Source organism: Lotus japonicus, chromosome 1 (genome assembly GCF_012489685.1).
Source record: "Lotus japonicus ecotype B-129 chromosome 1, LjGifu_v1.2".
Taxonomy (NCBI): domain Eukaryota; kingdom Viridiplantae; phylum Streptophyta; class Magnoliopsida; order Fabales; family Fabaceae; genus Lotus; species Lotus japonicus.
In genome coordinates, this window is record NC_080041.1 from 88,254,617 (window position 1) to 88,275,506 (window position 20,890).

Here is a 20,890-nt window from a genome sequence, read left to right on the forward strand (position 1 = left end):
AAACCCTTCTAGTTCATAAATAAATGAAAAAATATAAAACAAAGAAAAAGCCTTTTCCCACGGCTGGCTATATGAATCACTCTAGCCATAAAGCTTTGTCATATATTAAGTTTTTGCATAGGTCATTTACCTCTAAATCTCTCTTAAAGACTTTGCCTTAATTTTCCCTAGGTCTTACTTTACCCCTAATGACTGAGCTCTCTATCATCTTATCAACCCTAATTAGAGATGCTTCTACTCCACACGTACCCAAACTACCTAATACCAAACACTACCACCTTTTCTAGTATTGAAGCTATTCCAACTCTCTCTCCCACTCTTGTTATTTATCTAATGATTGTATTACTAATCCTATCATATTTTGTATAACTACTCATCAAACAACTCTTAAGAGTAGGACCTTCATCATGTTCTTCTCCACTACATAAATAACAACTACATCAAATCTATAGTTAAATTATTATCTATATTCATCAAAATACATTCCCCTGAATGATTATAAGGTATTGTGTGTATCAAAAATGAAAGACAAATGCAAAGTATGATAAGAAGATATTGGTGAAATGGATGTGGAGATTAAAATTAATTATATTTCTTTCTGGAACTTGTTACCTACCTAAAGTTGTTCATAATTTACAACAGTATGAGATTGACAAAACCAAATTAGCAACAAAATTAAACAACTTGGAAACATGTCATACAACTTTAAGGAGATTAGAAAATAATGTTTCTATCCATTAAGAATCAGTGTGTGTGCCAGTACTTTTTTTTAAAATCTCAAATGAAATTAACGAAGTTTTTATTTGAGCTATATAAGAAAGTTTTGATGTCTTACAAAACTATATACTAACACTAAAATAGTTACAAAGATTTTATCAACTACAGTTCATGACTTCAAACCCCTAATTATCTGCATAACGCATAAGTCAGGAATTTTCACCTCCTAGCTTTTGTTTTGCTGCAATTTAGACACAACTGAAAATGAAGAATAACTGGCTCTGATTTGTTCTTTAAATGGATTTTCAGTATTAGCTTCAAAAGAAATTAGTCACTATCTTGATCCTAATGTACTCTTTTAATCCTCCATGTTTATATCTATTTTCCTCCTCCCTTTCTTTCTCAATATTGGGATGAAACTTTTTAAAAGTCTGTCTCAATATAGCTTCAAACCTGTTACTGTCTAAGTTGAACAGTTCTGATCAAACACTGTTCCTAATGTTGCACATAAAGAATCAAAGTTTGTGTTAACCTATATACTTGGCTTCCTGCAAATCCAGTAAGTTGATCCCTGCCCTCATATAACAGAATTAATAGTCATTTAACAGGCAAAAACTTCCAGATAGAAGCATCAATGACAATACCGTCTTGCTTTAGGATTGTAGAAAATACGCAAGACTGAAGTAATGTTCAAATTTAATTCATAATGGGACTTGAATTGTCCACACCAAGTGCCAATTCACATATGAAAAAAGCTAGAATATCTCTCAAACACATAAAATCACTGTGGAGAAAAGAAAGACGGGGGGAGAGTAACAAATCAGAAGGTGGTACAATCAAAACTTTAAAAAACGCATACAGGTTGGCCCTTCATTCCCACGCAATTAACCGCCAACACACACAGCCCAGCCAGAATTGCTTCAAATCTCATCTACTCCTACCACGCCAAGCCAGTAATCCATTGCAGTAGAAAAAAACGCACAAAGAAAAGCCAGTAACAACTAAAATTGAGCTTAATGTCTACGTGAGAAAGCAACAAACGCATATGCTGCAGGATGGGAAAAAGAAAAACCATGAGAGTATTTATAGGCAAGCTAACCTGTTGATATGGCTCCACCAATCCATGCTGTGTGGTACTCAACTAATGTGAACCGGCGGCAGACGACGCATCCGATGACGAAATCGGCGAAAAGGTACAAAAATGAACAGTATTGAAAGAATGACGAATGAACAGTGGGTAGTTTGAGATGTAGAACCGTGAATGGTTCCACCATATACAAATCGTCTGGCAAACAACAACTGACGGCGGAAAGGAAAGCCTTAGATCAATCGGAAAAGACGCAATTGATGGATTGCTGATAAGTGGGTGGAAAAAGTAAGCCAGCTAGGGTTGATTGGAAGGAAGGTGATGAAGAAGGACAACAGAGTGGGTAGAAAGGGAAGGAAAACACGTTAAGCATAGCACTGCAGATTGGGTTGATTGGAGGTGGAACTATGGAAGAAGATACACGCGAAAGGGATTCATGAGAGATGAGGAGAAACTCAGAAACGACGTCGTCTTTGGTCTGACAATTTGAAAAAATTTGGGTTAGTGGACCAATCATATATAAGATAAGTGAAATAAATTTTTCATATTTTATTTTTGAATAATCATATTGATCCATTAGGGTGGAGTTAAGTAACCTCTTATATGGTCATTTAGCTAACCCCTTACTTTTCATATCACATGGGATAGGTAACATGTGAATTAAATGAAAAAGATAAGAAAACATGTAAAAGATGAAAATAAAGCAATAAAAGAAAAAGAGCACGACTATGCTGAGGCTAAGCACAACCATTGATGTTTCACAAAGCATGCAGTACTCTACATGACCAAATTAGCATGACAGTTGATGTGTTATAATGCATGACTGCTATAAGCCCGTAATAACTGAGAGTCTGAGAGTGCACTGGGTTGAGCAACAAATTAAGGAGAGTGATGAGGTTATGTATATACATACTGATCAAAACACGCGCATGCATAGGTTTGAAGGTTCACTAATCAATTGCCAAATCTTTAGAAAACCGTTTACTAATTTAAAGTGAAAACACAATCATATCACATTGAAAATCTTTGATCATCATCTATCAATGTATAACAACAAACACAAACGTGTGTCCACTACACTAGTATTTTAACCCCTGCACGCTGCACGGGTACGTGTAGTATTGTAGTTCCCTGCCTGAACTGTAAGACTGTTCAATTGTTTTGAAATATAATCGTTTATTATATTGTTCTTTTATGTTTCATTATTATTTTAGAAAATGGGTAAAATTAGTTCTTCAAATTGATAATCTTTTTAAACATTTTAACGTGTTTGTGTATTTCTATATAATGAGATTGAATGTGTATGCATGTAAAATAAATTTCAACGATATTTAGATAACTATGTAGGGAAATTAATTTTATTTTGAATAGTAAAATTAAGAGGAGTGCTATATGTTTCAACGAAACACAAGATCATCAACCTAACTTTACTTTTATTTTTGATTTTCTGGAATACAAATTCAAATTCCCATTGTTAAGGAACTTTTAGCCAATCAAAATTGTTAGTTTACGTTCCTCTCCATGTCACCGGATTTCAGATGACATCGGTGTCATCTTTACATAATTTACAAGTTATTATTAGTCATTTTTAATCTTGATTATTTATTATTCTTTTACTCTACATATATTTTAAGTTGCATGTCATAAATTTTTGTCTATAATACCTTAAAGATGACAACGAAGAAGGTTTTTTAAGCTGATTATTTGACGGTAGATATATAAATGTAAAAATCTTCATACTATCAAATGCATAATTTACTCTAGGAAAATATACAAATAGAGTAAGAAACTTGAAATAATTCAATGAATGCGTAACTTTTAATTGACTTTAATCAACCTAGTCCAAGGTTTTTTGTGAAAATAGTTGTGATAAAATTTGTATATCACACATTGTTTGAATGTTTGGTTACTAGATTCCATTTCCTAGCTAGAAGGACAAAGTCAAAGATCACCCGCAATTTTTGTTCATTCTCTCATGGGTGTTAATAGACAATACATAGAACAGAACAATCTGTATGGTTGTTACATTCGTGAAAAGAAAAGCTCAAAATAGCTAAAAGTAAACCCAAAAATGGCTGCTACTTGAAAAAGAAAAATCAAATGCTATTCTTTTGTTTTTTTTTGAAGCTTTGACCACCAAAAGAAACTGCAACAAACTAACAAAGTAAACAAATCAAACACAAAAATCAAGTCCTTTGCTAAGGGAGGGACAGGAGAGTTTCAAAACAAACAATTATCCTGTATCTTCCCTAATTCAAAGGTTTTTGTTTCGTCAAGATTGAAATCCAGGAATATTTGGGGAACAACAGAACAAATGGCAATGAAATAAGGACCTTTTAATGGTTTCTTACCAAGGAAGAGGGGGATAAGATTTTTTGGTTTCTAGGTGTGTTTACTTTGGTTTGTGTTCATTGAAAGAGCACAAGAAGATTGCAAGAGTTTAATTTGGAACCAAAAGGCAAAGGGAGGAATGTGGTTGCCAAAGAATCACTCAGACAAGAAGGATGGTGTGAATGGACAAGTAGCAGTGGCAATAGACAGAGATAAGGGGAGCCAAAATGCACTCAAATGGGCTGTTGATAATCTCCTCACAAGAAATTCAATTGTGATTCTCATCCATGTCAAGACTCAAACACCTTCTCTTTCTCCATCACCTTCTCTTTTCACCCCATGTGAGCTTACCTTATTCCTGTCATGTTCTGGATTTCCAACACTTGAATTTTCCTAAATTCACTGCAGTCATGACTGCAATTGTTCGACCAAAATCCAATGAATTAGATATTAAGAGATTGATTATACATCTGAAATCGGATTTTAAATTCAGACTGTCTAATCTTGATCATATGGCTATGAAGTAGTGACTGCGGTGAAGTTAGGAAAATTCGACTGCACGGAAGCAGGATCCTTATGCCTCCTCACAGTATTTGTGTATATTTTTTTCCCTATGCCTTGTTAATGTTTAGGAGATCATGACAAGAAAAAGGGGGGAAATAGGTACAAAAGAAGAGCAGTTTTTTGTCGTACCAATAGGCATAGCCTGTTTCTGTTGCTACTCCAATGGCTACAAGATTGATTTCTCACCTTGTTGATTGCAGGGCCAGGGAACAATTCATATAGTGGTGAGAATTTATCAGTATATAAAGAGCCTGATGCTCAGAACAAAAGCATTTTCCTTCCATCCCGTGTCTTCTGCACACGGAAAGATGTAAGCTGTTTTTCTTTTATAAGAGGATAAAATGAAAACAACAAATAATTTGGCAATGGTTTTTCATGTTAGTATTCCAAATATTGCTTTAGAATCTTATCATCTCTTTGTTTTTTGTTTTTGTTTTTTCCTTTCTGGTGGCGATGTTGTTTGGAACATAGATACAATGCAAGGATGTCCTAATAGAAGATGTAGATGTATCCAAAGCTATAATTGAATATGCTGCTCATGCAGGAATTGAGCATCTGGTTCTTGGCTCTTCAACAAAAGCTGGTTTGCTTAAGTACGCATCTCTATATTTACTTCTACCTTCTAGTCTTAACACAATCAATGGTCAATATGTAATTCAAGGTGTCCATGATAAGGAAAGTGGTCATTATAAACACAAAGCTTCAGACAGTTTGTGTTATATTTCCACATGAGATAGCATAAAACTTCATCTTATCATTTCAACTTATGATATGTCTGAACTTGTATTACTAACTATGAATAAAAGCTTAAATTAGAAGATTAGGTATATCATGTGTACTCCATGTCTTAAATGAAACTTTTCTATCAACAGAAGATTCAAGGTATCAGATATTCCAGGAACAGTAACAAAAGGGGCACCAGATTTTACTACAGTTTATGTTATTTCTAAAGGAAAGATTCAATCAATTCGATCTGCTTCTCGTCCTGCTCCAGCCATTGTCCCTCTCCAGGGTAGTCAAGTTAGTATCAGGCCAGACCCACCATCAGAATCAAATGTGTCATTGCCTCAAAGTGTAAAAGGTTAGATTCATCCCTTCAAAAACCACACATGTACTATATGTATATACTTAATTTCACTATCCTGGTTACTAAGGCATGTTCTTTCCATTAGAACAAGAAAAGTATTCCATTGATGCAACTCCACGCAGATCGCAGGATGGATTAGAAACATTCAGGTCAGTGACACCACTACCTAGTTACTACTTAGCAAATGTCTTATTCTAGATGTTCCAATTGTCATGAACCAACTATTCTAAAAGCTTTAGTTGTTGGGTAAAGTACACACGAATGGTTTTATATTTTATTTCTAACGCACCTCCTCATACAAAAGGTCATTGGACTTAAAGCGTGGATAGCACACAGATCCACCTACTTTGTGCTAAAATTCAAAGATGGATAGTTTTATATAACACAGCTAGTTCTTAACACACCTCCCCACGCAATAACTCATTGGACTTAAAGCGTTGAAATTGCACAGATTTACCTACTTTGTGCTAAAATTCAAAGATCAAACTTTGAACTATTGACTACTTGGTTATAGAGGCTCAGATATAATGTCATGAACCAACTATTCCGAAAACTTAAGTTGTTGAGTAAAGGAGACACGAGTAGTTTTATATCATACTTCTTTCTTTGCATGGTTAAATAGCATTTGTTTGATAATCTAAAAATTAAATCTACTATTGGAAGCAGGTCACCACTCACTAGGAAAGGTTACAAAGGTAAACCATATGGGGAGACTTCCAAGGATTCAGACATATCCTTTGTGAGCTCTGGAAGACCAAGTACAGACCATTTGCTCTCTTCATTATCTAGCAACCCTGATACAGGGATGTCCCACTCCAGGCTCTCAAGTTTCTCAGACATGGACGGCAACTACAGCTTTGAGTCCATGTATCAGGGAAGGAAGTCTACAGAAATCAGCACTCCTCCTGAATTTTCATCACTCTCATTTGATAGTGACGGGCTTTCTACTTCTACAGCACAGGCTGTGGTAAGGAAACATGGCAATGTGAAGTTGTATTTTTTACACTGCCATAGTATGTATTAGTATTGCTAGCTTCTGCACTGATAAGGACTCCAAAAGAATTTAGTAATTTAGGTAGATTTTGTCAAAGGAAGACTTTCAATTATTTTTTCTTGAAGGTAAAGACATCAAGAAGGTGCAGAGGCTATATATCCTGCAATCCTCATGTCTGATAATACCATTTAATTTTCTTTTCACTTGCTTTGATAGAACATGTTTCTGACAGTATTCCTTAGGCCTCCCCAAGGGTACCTGTCTTATTTTTGACATATTATTGACCATCCAATGAAAGGATATGTTAAGATCCTAAATTGACTAGGGGCATAAGCAAATAAATTCGGGTAAGCAATTCTCACCCCTAAACTAGTTTTTGGGATAGAGCTAGGTCTAACCCGAATTATAAGATGATATGAGAGTCTATCCTAAATCCGCTTATTAGGACCACCCATAAATAGGTCATCAACAGTCCACTCCTGCCACCTCCACGCTTCAGATGTCCAATCATGGGCATGATGGAGTATTAAGATCTCACGTTGACTAGAGATTGAGCAATGATACATGGCCCGAAAATTTTAACTCACGAATTCAACGAATTAAAATCATAACCAATCATGTTTGTTTGTAATACATTAAAGTTAATGATTTAGACAAATTTGGAAATCAATAACCAATCAAAATCAAAATGGAGTAAGGCTCAGACACGAAATTCTTTTCGTGCCATAGAGCAATTTCCCTAGAGATTTGGACAATAAAGTCTTTATAAAGTGTAGAACAATCACCACCTCTAAACTAGCTTTTAGGGTAGAGTTAAGCATAGCCTGAATTCTAAGAGAATATATAATCAATGACAATGAAAATTTCAGTTGGTCCTAGTTCTAAATTTTGCCCTATTTAAGGAAGGATTTACTTATTCATGATTACTAATTTGCTATTAGCCTGTGGAAAATCTAATCTTGCACTGCAATTATAGGATGATATGGAGGCTGAAATGAGGAGATTGAAGTTGGAGCTAAAGCAAACAATGGAAATGTATAACACAGCCTGTAAAGAAGCACTCACAGCACAGCAAAAGGTATGAACTAATATCTGGCTCATTTCTACAAAAGATCAGTAGTATTTTATGCATGTTTTTGCATGACAGGCAGTAGAACTTCAGCGCTGGAAATTAGAAGAAGAGAGGAGATTGGAAGAGGCAAGGATTGCCGAGGAAGCTGCATTGGCAATTGCAGAGAAGGAGAAAGCCAAATCTAGAGCAGCTATGGAGGCTGCAGAAGCACAAAGGAGGATTGCAGAACTGGAAGCAGAGAAGAGACTTAATGCAGAAATGAAAGCACTTAGAGAATCAGAGGAGAAAAAAAAAGTACTCGATGCTTTGGTAAATGTAGATGTCAGGTATAGAAGGTATCCAATCGAGGAGATTGAAGCTGCAACAGAATTTTTTGCAGAGTCCCGGAAGATTGGAGAAGGAGGATATGGTCCAGTTTTTAGTTGTCTTCTGGACCATACACCTGTTGCAGTCAAGGTTCTTCGTCCTGATGCAGCACAAGGAAGGTCACAGTTTCAACGAGAGGTAAACTGAGAAACAAAAAAAAAAAAACACTCTACATGCTACACTATACAAATTCAGCTGCACTAAACTTGTGGAAATTTTGTTTTGTGTGCTTGGTTGACTTGCTTCTATGTAACAGGTCGAGGTACTTAGCTGCATAAGACATCCAAACATGGTTCTCCTCCTAGGAGCATGCCCAGAATATGGCTGCCTTGTGTACGAGTACATGGCTAATGGAAGCTTGGACGATCGCCTCTTTCACCGAGGGAACACACCCCCACTTTCTTGGCAGCAAAGGTTCAAAATTGCAGCTGAAATTGGCACTGGCTTGCTCTTCCTTCACCAGACAAAACCAGAGCCTCTGGTGCACAGGGACTTGAAACCAGCCAACATCTTGCTAGACAGAAACTTCGTGGCCAAGATCAGTGATGTGGGGTTGGCCAGGCTAGTCCCACCATCCGTGGCCGACACCGTGACGCAATATCGCATGACATCCACGGCAGGAACATTCTGCTACATAGATCCTGAGTACCAGCAAACAGGAATGCTAGGGGTGAAATCAGACATATATTCTCTTGGGGTCATTTTCCTTCAAATTTTGACAGCGAGACCACCAATGGGCTTGGCTCACAACACAGAAAGATCCATTGAGAATGGAACCTTTGCTGATTTGCTTGACCCTGCAGTGCCTGATTGGCCAGTAGAGGAGGCATTGAGCCTTGCAAAGATTGCAGTCCAATGTGCTGAGTTAAGGAGGAAAGACAGGCCTGATCTTGGCAAAGTTATTCTACCTGAACTCAACAGGCTAAGAGAACTTGCTGAGAATAGAGAACATTCAACGTTGGGTAACTCTATCAAGATCCATGAGAGACAAGTTTCTTTGCAGCTGGTAAGTTTCAATATATGTTCCTTAGACACCCCATACATCCATCTTTCCCTATATCTCTCTCTTTTTATCACATTCATCATATATATCACATTGATTATTTATCTATTTTCTCATTCCTTCCCACTCTGCGTGTGTCTGGTGTCTGCACTGTGCGAATGTCTACTAATCGTTTTCTATTTGTGTTAGTGTTGAAAACTTGCTTTCTATGATGAGCTAATGTCATGTTGACTTTTGCAGGATGAAGGTTGTCCTTCACTTCCTCACTCTGGGGAGATGAGAAGAAACACCACAATTGGTTTGTGATAAGTCAAAACAAGATCCCATTGAAGAAAAATTAAAATTTGTTCAATATTGTGATCTCCAGTGTTAAGTGTAAATTATTTAGGTGGATTCATGGTATAGCAAGCTTGATTCTCCAAGTGGTTTTCTGCTCTTTTTTTTATGTCTCCTTATTTCAATATAGGTTGAATCAAAGGCAAAGCCTTTTTTAGCAGAGTTTCACAACGCAATTCAAGGTCTCAAAGTTATTACCGTCTTAAACAAAAGATAACACATACAACCCAAGACATGATGTGTCTTTAGTTGTACAAGCGATAAATATTCAATATAAGTATATAACTAATTTTAACTATTATGGGAAGAAAATAACAACTCACGTTTGGATTAAATTATAATTTTTAAAACAACTGAAATAAACATGTACTACACAATTCAGGATATGCATTAGATCATGTGTGCCCATTGCAAAGAGACAACACCATCGTTTACTCGATATTCAGGAAGTGAGCCTGACTTCCAATTCATTTGGACTCAGATGGATTTCAACCAATAAGGAGGAGTCTTAGAAATAGAGCGTTACCATGAGGTGAAATTAGCACTATTTTTTTCTTTGCACCATTAAATTTTATGGTGGGTATATATCAAGTCATATCAAAAATATTATACAGGCATGCTCTAAATATAAGCCATACATTCTTTTAAATAAAGTGCATTGCCTAACCTTTCTGGCATAGAGTAATTACATAATTGGATCAACTTCTCTTTTATCAGAATCGATTCTGAAACCTAGAAGGTACTCACAGAATTGATACAAGCTTCAGAATCAATTATAGAGTAGTTTCCAAACATGCACTAATTATACTCTCAACTTAGACTGATAGGAAAGAAAGGTATGCAGTTGATGAGTTTCTTACGTTTGACAAGTTGAATTCCATCACCACAAAGTAGCTCTTCAATACCACTTGTTGCATACTTCTGTGGTTCTATTCTCTACCAATCTTGGTCTTTGTTGACCTTTTCGAGACAACTTGGATGAAGATCATAATCACAGACATCACACGAGAATGCCCAGAACTTCCCTTGTTCTTTACAGGAATCACACACATATGCTTTGGCCATATCCAATTTCAGAACATGTTCATGCTTGACATCCTCAACCTGTTGAGGCAAAGCCTCTCCTTCCTTTCTTAAAGCTGCTTCTAGGTCTCTTATCCGCGATTCAGTAAATGGGAAAGCATCTGCACCATATGAGGTTACCATAAACTTCCCATTTAAACTAATGACTTTGCCATCAGGTCCAATAAGAACCAAAGCTGGAATTCCCTTTATATCATAGATTCTACAAAGGTCATGCCTTGTTCTGTCCTCATATGGGATAGCAAGCCATGGCGTACTACTTCTGTTGACATTGAATTCCTTATGGTCCCTATCTGTTGAGATTAGAACAATCTCAAAGCAATTGCCTTTTGTAGCCTTGAGATTGTTGTATACATCTGTAAGTTGCGCGGTAAAGGCACGGCTTGGAGGAGACCAGTAGGCACAGAAATATAGACCTATGGTTTTACCAGCTAGCTCAGATACAGGTACCTGCAAAAATGAGACATGTCATATGCACGTAACGCGTAACTAGATTCTGAACAAAAACTCCAACCAGGGCATTAGGCTACCTTTCTATCATCTCCGGAGATCAGAAAGTCCCGTCCCTCGTGTGCCAATAGCTCTTCCAAATTTGCTTCTTCGCGCTTCCTTTTATCTATGGCTTTCAATTCCTCATGCCTCTTCCTTGTGAAAGGAAATGCATCAGCACCATAATCCTCAATGCACTCAATCAAGTTTTTTTCAACAATTAAGTCCTCTGAATATAGTGGAATGAATGATGGGATTTGATCAACTTGGTATCTGTCAATCAGTCTTCTATGCAAATTTACATCAAATGGAACAGCTAACCATGGCATACTCTTGAGGTGTTCATTGAATCCATCTTCCTCGCGGTCAAAGGAGACGAAGATGATCTCTAGATTTATTCCCCTCTTTCTCAGTGTTTCATAAAGTTCAACCAGACGGGGAACGAAAGCTCTGCAAGGCCTGCACCAGTTGGCAGAGAAAAATAGGCAGATGACTTTCCCATCGCATTCTGACAAGGGTACCTAACCTCATGAATCAAAGATAGCAAACATTAGCTACAATAACAAAGATCACAAACTACGCAAATGCTGGGATTTTTTTTAAATTAAGTTGAATTTTAACCTTTTTACTTATTCAGAGAAAAAAGAGAACTTTCTGAGGATGGTTTAGAAGTTAAACTACTTAAACTGCCCCCGTTGATCTGAACCTGAATCAATTAATCAACCTATTGTCTAGCAAGTACAACACACATAATAGAGAAAGAGGGTTCAGCAGAAAATAAGCTACCTTCCCTTCACAAGATAAAAGGTACTCAACACCTTCAGCTGCAAGTATTTTCAGAACATCATGGCTGTCAATATGTTTGGCTTCAAAGTTTATCCCTGCCATTGTAGCTGCAGAAACCTAATTGATCAAGATGTTATCCTCTCTTTTTTCACAAGCTTTCTTGAAACCTAATTGATCACGAGAAAAATGAGCCTCGAAAAGTAACATAAAAAATAGACTATAATATTACCTTATCAATAATACTTATAACTTCTACACTTGTTTATATTTCTGCAAAGGCAGATAGACCTGGAGACAAAAGCAATTCAGATTCTGTGCAAAAGAATCTTAAGCTTTATCTTAAAATTCACCAGTTGTACAAAGGAGTCCTGCAAATTAAGTTTGGAAGGTTGCAGAGTGGAAAAATCTTCTAGCTATATGAATTTATGAATCAAACTTGGAGGTCATAAATTGATAGAATGGAAACTTGGAAGGAAGTGTGTAAGCTTCAATGAAGAATACAACAACTTGTGATTATGAACACTTATGATAACGAATATGGGGGATATTCCACTAGAGGATGCTTCAGAATTCAAAACCAGCCAAAAGGGTAGCGTAGACGCCTTCCTGATGGAACAGCATCTCATTCTCTAAACCACATAACTCAAGTTGGATGCATTTCTCACATCATGCAAAGGTTTTAATGAAAAAATGATTTAAAAACTATAATTCAATAGGATAAGGCTTGATAAATGGGAAAAAGTCAAAAATCTCAACATCTGACTTAGTAAGGCGCCAGAATTAGAGTACATAGGAGCATGAAAGTTTAATTATGTGGGACCAACAGCAATTAGATAGATGATGATGGATAAGAAGTGATGTGTGTGGAAGTGTGTGCCACTAGTAGCTTTTGTATGAGAAACTCCCCGTCCCCGAATTGATTCTGAGAAAAAATAAGTTAATCAAAACATGTTATCAGGACACACATCTCTTCTTAGTTCTTACTTATCTATCATCATTATAAAAAAAAAATAAGTTGGCAATATTTCCATTCAAGTGGAATTTCAATGGACCTACAAGACATGCTTCAGAAAAAAAAATTCCATTTTTGCCAAAAAAGGAGAGGGAAGAAGAAGATGATCATCAAAAGTACCCATGTGCCATATCTACAGGTCCTAATAGAAAAACTTGATTTTTTTGCATAGAACTTCATCAAACCCAGTAAAGAGTCAAGAATTCAATAACAGCATAAACATCAAGGACCAAAGCATGATAATTTAAGGGGAAATTTTTTCAAACAGCAGCAAAAACAATCCAACAAGTGGTGAGTGTATGTTGTGCTGCATGCAAATAAGCAGGTGAGTGTTTTTCTTATAGAGTATGAATTTTTGAAGTGAAATTACCTTGAAGTTGCAGTTGGAGAAGAAGAAGATTAGCAGCAGCACAGAGAATGATGGAGAAGAAAGAGGTTGAGTCTCCAAGACGGAAGGAAGGAAGGAGATGATGTAGGACGGTGGGGCAATGAAAGGTCTTTCGACGTGGCCAAAAGATATCATATCATGTTATCTAATCTAATCTGATTTATAATTTTTTAATGCTAAATTTTGACAAAATACCCAAAATACCATTTTTGTCAAAATATACGAGATTGTGGTTATAATAAGACTTAAAATCCCCTTATTTCTTTCTAGTCTTAATTTTCATTATTGGAATTGGAATGGGAAACGTTTTCAATACCACTTTCCCACTTTCCTACTTTAAATAAAGGGCACTTAACATTTATGGGTATTTATTTTTATTTAATTTTTTCTGAAATTTAAAATTAACAAAATTAGAAGTGTTGCTTTTTTTTTTTGAACCAAATTGGTAGATATTAATTTAGAGTGAATGGATGGTGTCTTAGTCCAAGTGCGAAAAAACTACTATCAGATTCATTGAACCCTTACATTAGGCTTCTATTTACCTTCATGTTAGAATTTGTGTTGAATTTGCTTTTGCACTGAGAATTGGTTCATTTAGTTGATTATGTTATTTGGAGGCATTTGGCCTGACTAACCAACAAAAATATCAGTAATTTGAGCATATGCCCTAATTGTGAAACGGATATGCTGACAGCATAGGAGGCTATCATCTACAGCTCCAAACACGTGTATCTAATTTTTATTTCCTGTATATGTATATTATTATTTATTATTTATCACTCTAATAAATAGTGAAATACTTATCTTTTCTGGTCACGAATTTGGTTTAAATTGTTTCTTTTTTTTTTCTTGTTTGTTAAACCCAAAAAAAATCAACGTTAAATACATCGTGACAGTAACTTTTTCCATTTATACGAGGCTATATTGGAGACCAAAATGAGTGTTTTACTCCGCTATACATATTAAATCAGATAACATACTAAAACCTTTATGGATGTTTAAATTTGATAATATCTGCTGCTGCTGCATCATGTGAAATAGAAATTGATGATAAATAGGATAACATCTCAAGCTAAATAACATTAAACGAATGGTACAAACCAGGAGGTGACTCGGTGCTTATCCACTACTCGCAGGTCTAGAAAAAGGATGCAATACATGACAATGACACCCATCTTCAATGGAAAATGGAATATTTAGCTTTTCTTTCTTGAGGCTCTTGAAAACATGTCTTTAATGTTATGCGATTCTGTCTCTAGTTTTGTCTTCTTTGCTTGCCTACCTTTCTTGGCAATTGGGGCCTTCTTTTCATCATTCGGTTCCTGATCACATCAGTGGTAAACAAACCATTACAATCCAGAGTACTCAGCTCGTTTGGTATGAAACAGGAAAATAACACATCACGATCCTGAGGCACTTTATCCCGAGGCACGTTTTGTTAAACTAACAACTTGTTACTTACAAAAAAAGTGTCTCAGGGCATGTTATTTTCTCATTTTCATACTTTCTAACGGTAGATAAATAGGTAAACCATACGGGCTCTCATTCTTCTCGTGTCCCATTAAATACCTGTGATTCATTATATAAACCTGCGCTACTTTCTTCTGTGTTTACTTGTGTTCTTCCAGTTACCTCAAGCAAATTTAACCTGAAAAAGCAAAATCTCCTTAAAGGGTCTCATTCCAACCCAATTTGGTTTCTCTTATAATCACAAGGAATATGTAAGTTAAAATCTTTATAATGAGATATTTTGAAAGCACTTACTTAAGGTGGTTGCACAAAAGCTGCAACCAAGGTTCTTCCTTCAAATATTCTCCTAATATAGAGACTGCATCAACCACTGCATCAGTAACATCACTACGTTAATGAACGGGAAAACTGAACATGAAAATACTAGAGACGCACTTAAAGTACGGAGAGAAGGATGCACCAAATAATGAAACATTAATGTGTATATTGGCATATTGTTCATGCACCAAACTATAATTAGGGAGAGAAGAGGTGCATCCTTGAATGATAGGATCCTCAAACAATACAAAAACCAGTCACCACAAGCATGATTTTCAGCTTCACATAGAAGAAAAGGAGATAATGTATCAACAAAAGGATAAATTTAGCTATCCAATTTCCGTTGTCCAATTTTAACAACCCAAGTAACATAATTATGTTTTAATGCATTATACTGTGAAATAAATTTTTTCTGTCCAAAAATATTTTAGCCACTAACTTACACGAAAGAAACATCAACTTCACAAGTTGCTAATATGCCTACCCCTTATCACCATTGTGCATGTATACAGAGTGCAGTAAAAGGCACAAATCCGAGAGCAGATGCACAAGAAAGCATTTCAAGGGGTCCATTTTTCAGTCTTTTCCGTTTCAATATACAAAATATTTATCATATTCCAACTTAACCTGAACAGAATAAAATTCCTTAAAAGCTAGCAGAACATATATAAGACTTTACATGTGTCTTTCTCTGATTGAACAGCATAGTTTTTGTCCAATTTGGGTAGTGTCTGTTTTAGCTGGCAAGCCTAAAATAAGAGAAATCAAGATAAAAAAAACTTTAATACAGATGAAAAGTTTTCTAGCAACTTAATCAAAGATGGCCAAACATATACCGAAAGCTGAATAGAGAAGTTAGAAAGCAAATCCTCTATATGCGAACAAATTTCTTGGGTTGCTTTATAGATGGATACTTGTATTAACAACCAACTCGGATGACAGGCTACAATTCTCTCTTTATGGTATGATGGAATTGATGGGTCATGTTTCAGTTTTGTCACATTCACATGAAAAACATCATGGAGTTCACACATTTATCTGTAAATATTATATCTCCATGACATAATTAGCTACAGTTATATTGTGTATGCTAGTCTTTTTCCTTTGAAGGATGGTTTAGGTGGGGGGATTGAACATGTAGGCAAGAAAAGCTGCAATAGAAACCTAAGGCAAGAAAAGTGCTAGAAAATGAAATCTTCCCATGTTTGGAAGAGGCGCGAAGCGCAGGTTATACAGTTGCAGAAATCACGCCTTTCATAGTGAGAAATCGCAGATAAAGATAACTAAACCAAGCCCAAACAATTAGGCTGCCTTCCCCTTATCTTTACACTCCCTTCTAGAATAAACCTTCCAAAGTGGAGGTTTCTCTTGGATCCTAACACCTTCACTACTATCAAAGTTGTAGATATCTTCTTCCTCACCCTCGTCAAACCAAACCTTTTTCAGTATGTTTCCAAAGTACAAAACCCTAAAAACAATGCCCTGACATCAACTTCACAACACTTCAGGTTTTGTCAGTGCCATCAAATAGCAGCGAAATCACACCGCGAAGGCCGCTTTAGTGGCTGCAGCTCTATGCAGCGGCCAGTAGTGGTCAGGAGCCGCTACACAGCGCTGTATTGCACTATTGACAACCCTTCCCTCTACACATGGGTCATTAAGTGCAGTACCAAGGAATTGTTATAACATTGTCATTGAAGGATATGGGCAGGATGTCAAAAAGACCATGATAGTAGTGAAGAGGTTGAAGGATGTTGATGTGAGCATGAGAAATTGCTCGTTTATGATTTATGTCTGCAGGTTATGATTAATAGTTTAATATCAACATAATCATTTAAAGAATGCATGCTCAGAGCCTATTGATCTACTAATCAGTTGCACATATTAGTAATTGATTAATGGTTATTTGTTATATTCTGTGTGGCATTAAGCTATATGTAATATATTAGCATGCATATTAATTGATTATACACTGAAGATATATTATTTGTAAAGATTGTACAAAGAGGGTAACACGGTGATCATATATCTCACAGATTTTCTATCCTCTCATCTTTCCATTAATCCAAAGAAGCAGAGAGAAAAGTATACTTTTCTTTCCTACCATTTTCTCTAAATCCTAACAACTTTAATATCCACTCATTTCTCTTTAGCTTATTTTCTCTTCTTTCCATTTCCTTTCATCCAATTTTCTTTAATATCTTTTCATTCCAATTTCAAACGAATCTTAGAAGAAATATAAACAAACCTTGTAGCACAACCAACGTAGAACCTTTGAGTCATCAAGCCTGAAGAATTTTAAGGATCCAACTTCTGCAAATGCACACCAATAGAAGAGAGCGGATTTAATCACCACAATTACATTAACTTCCATAACTATAAGATATTTTTTTATCAGCACTATAATGAATATATCATCTTAGCAAGGGCGATCTTTCTTTTGTATGCATGCCATCAGACATAAGAATGAGGTCGCCATTCCTTGCTACCATAACCAGTACGAAAGACACAAAGACAACAACAAACTTGTCCTTTTTTCCTCAAAAGCTGCCCAATAAATTCCTTAAATCATAAGATAACTAGAGAACTTTCAAATCAAAATTCCAAATAGAAAGGCATACAAGAATAGGGTCACCTTTGACTTCACAAACTACTTGCATACAGTTCTCCACGGTGGACATTAACTGATGATATCCAGGATACCCATCAATATACAAGATTTCATCCAATTGCCTGAAATTCCCAAGATCACCATCCCTTTTCTGTATACATTGTCAAGAAACCAGTTATATTCATATAATTTTTTTTTGGGAGGGAAAGAAACACAATATAGACCTAATTAATCCATTCTCACACCTCAAAAGTAGTTTAATGGAGCTCATAAACAAGGCATATCTTTAACTTTGTGTGTGGGTTCCTCTATGGTTAAACTTATTAGTGCGAGTGGGCCCTAGACCTGAAGTGTCATATGTCCAACTAAAACTTTATTCTGATTCATCAGCAACATTTGACCAAGGATTAACTCAGATGGAAAAGAACATGGAAGTAAGAAATATCATCCAACTCCCATGCTTGAAAAGAAACATAAATTACCTTCATTCTAGCCTCCTCAAATATGGGTAGCATGATGAAAACAGGATCAACTGGTGTGGATAAATACATCCGACCATCTGTTCGAGAACAAAATACAGACAGCAAAATTTATGTTTAGACATAGAGAATTAGGGACTACTAAATACTAACATAACAAGAGTATTCATATTACTTTAAATCAGACTAAGATAAGAAGAGGGAGGGTTTTATGAAGTGTTGGTTAGACCTAGAAGTACAAAAACACAAGATAAGCAGAGCAGAAACAACAAAGTTATCTTGAATAAAAGCAGAAGCATGTGATTTCTCATATAAGATGTTAATGAGAGACAATAGTGTACCTAACGCAAATAGAAACATAAATTACAATGCAAATGCTTAGCTTCCTACTTTGCATCTTAGATAATCAAACACATACCTTCACATGTATAATCTCCCAAAAACCAAGATCCATATAAGTTCTTAAACCATTGAAGCTCTTGAAGTGCCCCATTTACAAAGAGATACTGTGTTCCATTCCCTGTGAAACCAGTAAAAGCATATAAAAGATCCTAAATAATAAGGTCCAATTGCTAAAGAAAGATTTATAGCAAAGTAGTATAATGTTATAAACAAAACCATATCAAACTCTAATCAACACATTAAGAAATCAAGGTAGACAAATTAGAATAAATCATGTATTTACCAGTTTTGGGATGACGGAGCAATATCATATGTCCCGAACAATTTCCATCTATACCAGGATCTGCAGAATAAAATTAAAAAACATCAACACATGACTGTAACCTAATACAAGAGCATTGTTATCTAATCAATGCAGATAAAGTTCACAAATCCAATGAAAAACTGGTTACAATGTTTGACATGGAAATACAAAAAATGTGTATGAGAATGAGAGAAATTTACCAGGTGCAACTAGAACCCTAGGTTCCTGAATGCCATTAGACCAGCTCATAGAAACCCTAGCTACCACTGCCACTCGCTCTTTCTTCTGTAACTGTAACGATCGAGGAACTCGAATGGTGAAGTTAGGGCATTTGCGTTTGTTTAGGGTAAAGGTGAAGAGTGACGACAGTGACCTTGAATTGGAAATCGATGAAATGTGGCGCGCGCGCGCACAGACAGCGTTTCTGGAGAGAATGGGATATTCCATTGTTTTCCCTCCCTCTATCTCAATTGGATTGGACCAGGCCCAGCGGTTTATGGTCCATTCAACCAGGTCCAACACACCTAGTTTCCATCTAAGGCATTTTTTTTTTATAAGCACCCATCTAAGGCATGTGAAACCTTGTTCTGAAAATTGTAGTTGTGCCTCCCGATAAATGAGTTTCCCGTGTCTTATCATTTTTTTTTTTGATAAGCCAAAATATTGCATTCAATTTAGCACAAGTGGCATGTTCAAAAAAAATTTAGCACAAGTGGTGCTAACCCAAATACAATGAGAAATAGACTAGAAGAAACTAGAATCAAGAAAGAAAGAGAGCATGAAATACATGACATAACAGAAACAAAAAGGTAAAATTAGTGTCAAACCAGAATGGGAATGACATGCTAAGCCTCAATATATATAACTCCCTGCTACTGTACAGTACCCATGCGCTGTTTGCAACAGAGTATTGTGAGCATCCTTAAAATAGGCTTGAATTGGAAACCCTGTTAACGCCATCCCCTCATAACGCTTGAATACAAGAGCTTGGATTTCTCAACCATTCGAACCAAGAGTAGGTGAATCCATCCGTTTTTGCACGTAGTCACTGTTAAGCTTTCAATTGCACCAGCTCTAATGCTTGATTGCTGTCAAATTCTTCCCCATTAAAGATAACTTTGTTCCGGAGTATCCATACAGTCCACACAATTGTCATCCAAATAACACACTCTCCCACTCTTTGTGCTTTAGTGATGCCTTGTTCCTTGTCTGAATCCTTCTTTCAACATCCTCCATGAAAATGCTCTAACATTAGAAGGAACAAGTACTGACCAAACCAGTTTGAATACTGGTCTGCTTCCTCCAGAGTTTGTTCCTGCAAAAACAAATAAGATGAGTTAACTGTATAAACCCCTTCCCCATCATGCCTCCAACTCCATTTGTCATTTTTTTTCTATTAAGTGCACCGCCCTCAATTTCGACATGAGATCCTCTAACCACCCTTCCTCACGTCCACGTAACCTCCTCCGCCACTTGAAGTTCCATCTCCACGCCCCACCTTGTACCACTGCCCATTGATTTCACACACTCCCGTTTTTGGGTCGAGAGATTGTATAGTCTGTGATATCTTAGATCCGAAGATCCAGCTCCAATCCAATTCTCCAGCCAGAACTTGGTAGCATCACTCCCAAGAACTGTTTTGTCTAGTTTCAAACCAGTTCCAAACCATGAAATTCTACCGATACACCTTTTTCCCTTCTACTTCATTTTCTTATTTTCAATGACTATGATTCGCTTGATAAGATATGATAAGATGGATTGAAGTGAGGAAAATAATGATAAGAATCCTAACTTAGAATGTGCAATTGAAGCTGCTCCAACCTCTTTACAATATGTAAGGATTTCTTCTTTCTTATGTGAGGAATTAATATAAATATTTGGGATTCAAAAAGTGAGGATTGTAGTGGAGATTCGAGTGATGAATCTACCCTCTTCGGAGACTTTACTGACCTCAATTATGACGTTATCCTTGCGATTTTTGAGTCATGGAA

The 20,890-nt window shown here is 36.2% G+C and overlaps 3 protein-coding genes across 7 annotated transcripts; 1 reads left to right on the forward strand and 2 right to left on the reverse strand.

Annotated features, from left to right (window-relative positions):
- The first annotated feature begins 3,937 nt into the window (after positions 1-3,937).
- LOC130727502 (U-box domain-containing protein 52-like) lies at positions 3,938-9,659 on the forward strand. The gene is made up of 10 exons (XM_057578647.1): positions 3,938-4,476; positions 4,900-5,009; positions 5,171-5,292; positions 5,572-5,780; positions 5,872-5,935; positions 6,453-6,753; positions 7,757-7,858; positions 7,928-8,356; positions 8,475-9,224; positions 9,462-9,659. The coding sequence occupies exons 1-10, from the start codon at positions 4,275-4,277 to the stop codon at positions 9,525-9,527; spliced, it is 2,355 nt and encodes a 784-aa protein (XP_057434630.1). The 5' UTR covers positions 3,938-4,274; the 3' UTR covers positions 9,528-9,659.
- A 493-nt stretch (positions 9,660-10,152) lies between these two features.
- LOC130727503 (probable nucleoredoxin 3) lies at positions 10,153-13,453 on the reverse strand. Of its 5 annotated transcripts, none has more exons than XM_057578652.1 (5): positions 13,298-13,446; positions 12,145-12,203; positions 11,916-12,022; positions 11,171-11,650; positions 10,153-11,090 (listed from the first exon to the last, which is right to left on the reverse strand). In XM_057578652.1, exons 3-5 carry the CDS (start codon positions 12,015-12,017, stop codon positions 10,494-10,496), a joined length of 1,179 nt encoding a protein of 392 aa, XP_057434635.1. In that variant the 5' UTR covers positions 12,018-12,022; positions 12,145-12,203; positions 13,298-13,446; the 3' UTR covers positions 10,153-10,493. The 5 variants fall into 5 exon arrangements, with proteins under 5 accessions (XP_057434635.1, XP_057434634.1, XP_057434631.1 ...); XM_057578651.1 differs by having other exon boundaries at positions 11,916-12,032; XM_057578648.1 differs by lacking the exon at positions 12,145-12,203 and having other exon boundaries at positions 11,916-12,082; positions 13,298-13,453.
- Positions 13,454-14,292: 839 nt separating this feature from the next.
- Positions 14,293-19,377, reverse strand: LOC130727504 (uncharacterized). Its single transcript, XM_057578653.1, has 10 exons — positions 19,100-19,377; positions 18,879-18,938; positions 18,612-18,713; positions 18,197-18,273; positions 17,739-17,865; positions 17,352-17,416; positions 15,783-15,852; positions 15,080-15,155; positions 14,885-14,963; positions 14,293-14,637 (listed from the first exon to the last, which is right to left on the reverse strand). Exons 1-10 carry the CDS (start codon positions 19,344-19,346, stop codon positions 14,512-14,514), a joined length of 1,029 nt encoding a protein of 342 aa, XP_057434636.1. The 5' UTR covers positions 19,347-19,377; the 3' UTR covers positions 14,293-14,511.
- Between the last annotated feature and the right edge of the window lie 1,513 nt (positions 19,378-20,890).

What these genes read in the sequence shown, in the direction of transcription:
- LOC130727502 (XM_057578647.1), top strand. Translation starts at nt 4,275, where the DNA reads ATGTGGTTGCCAAAGAATCACTCAGACAAGAAGGATGGTGTGAATGGA. An exon ending in GATGGATTAGAAACATTCAG is followed by an intron (nt 5,936 to 6,452) that starts GTCAGTGACACC and finishes TATTGGAAGCAG; the next exon opens with GTCACCACTCACTAGGAAAG. An exon ending in CACTCACAGCACAGCAAAAG is followed by an intron (nt 7,859 to 7,927) that starts GTATGAACTAAT and finishes TTTGCATGACAG; the next exon opens with GCAGTAGAACTTCAGCGCTG.
- LOC130727504 (XM_057578653.1), bottom strand. Translation starts at nt 19,346, where the DNA reads ATGGAATATCCCATTCTCTCCAGAAACGCTGTCTGTGCGCGCGCGCGC. An exon ending in TTGAGGAGGCTAGAATGAAG is followed by an intron (nt 17,866 to 18,196) that starts GTAATTTATGTT and finishes CAATGTATACAG; the next exon opens with AAAAGGGATGGTGATCTTGG. An exon ending in TCAATCAGAGAAAGACACAT is followed by an intron (nt 15,156 to 15,782) that starts GTAAAGTCTTAT and finishes TTACTGATGCAG; the next exon opens with TGGTTGATGCAGTCTCTATA.
- LOC130727503 (XM_057578648.1), bottom strand. Translation starts at nt 12,017, where the DNA reads ATGGCAGGGATAAACTTTGAAGCCAAACATATTGACAGCCATGATGTT. An exon ending in TTTTATCTTGTGAAGGGAAG is followed by an intron (nt 11,651 to 11,915) that starts GTAGCTTATTTT and finishes TCATGAGGTTAG; the next exon opens with GTACCCTTGTCAGAATGCGA. An exon ending in TCTCCGGAGATGATAGAAAG is followed by an intron (nt 11,091 to 11,170) that starts GTAGCCTAATGC and finishes TCATTTTTGCAG; the next exon opens with GTACCTGTATCTGAGCTAGC.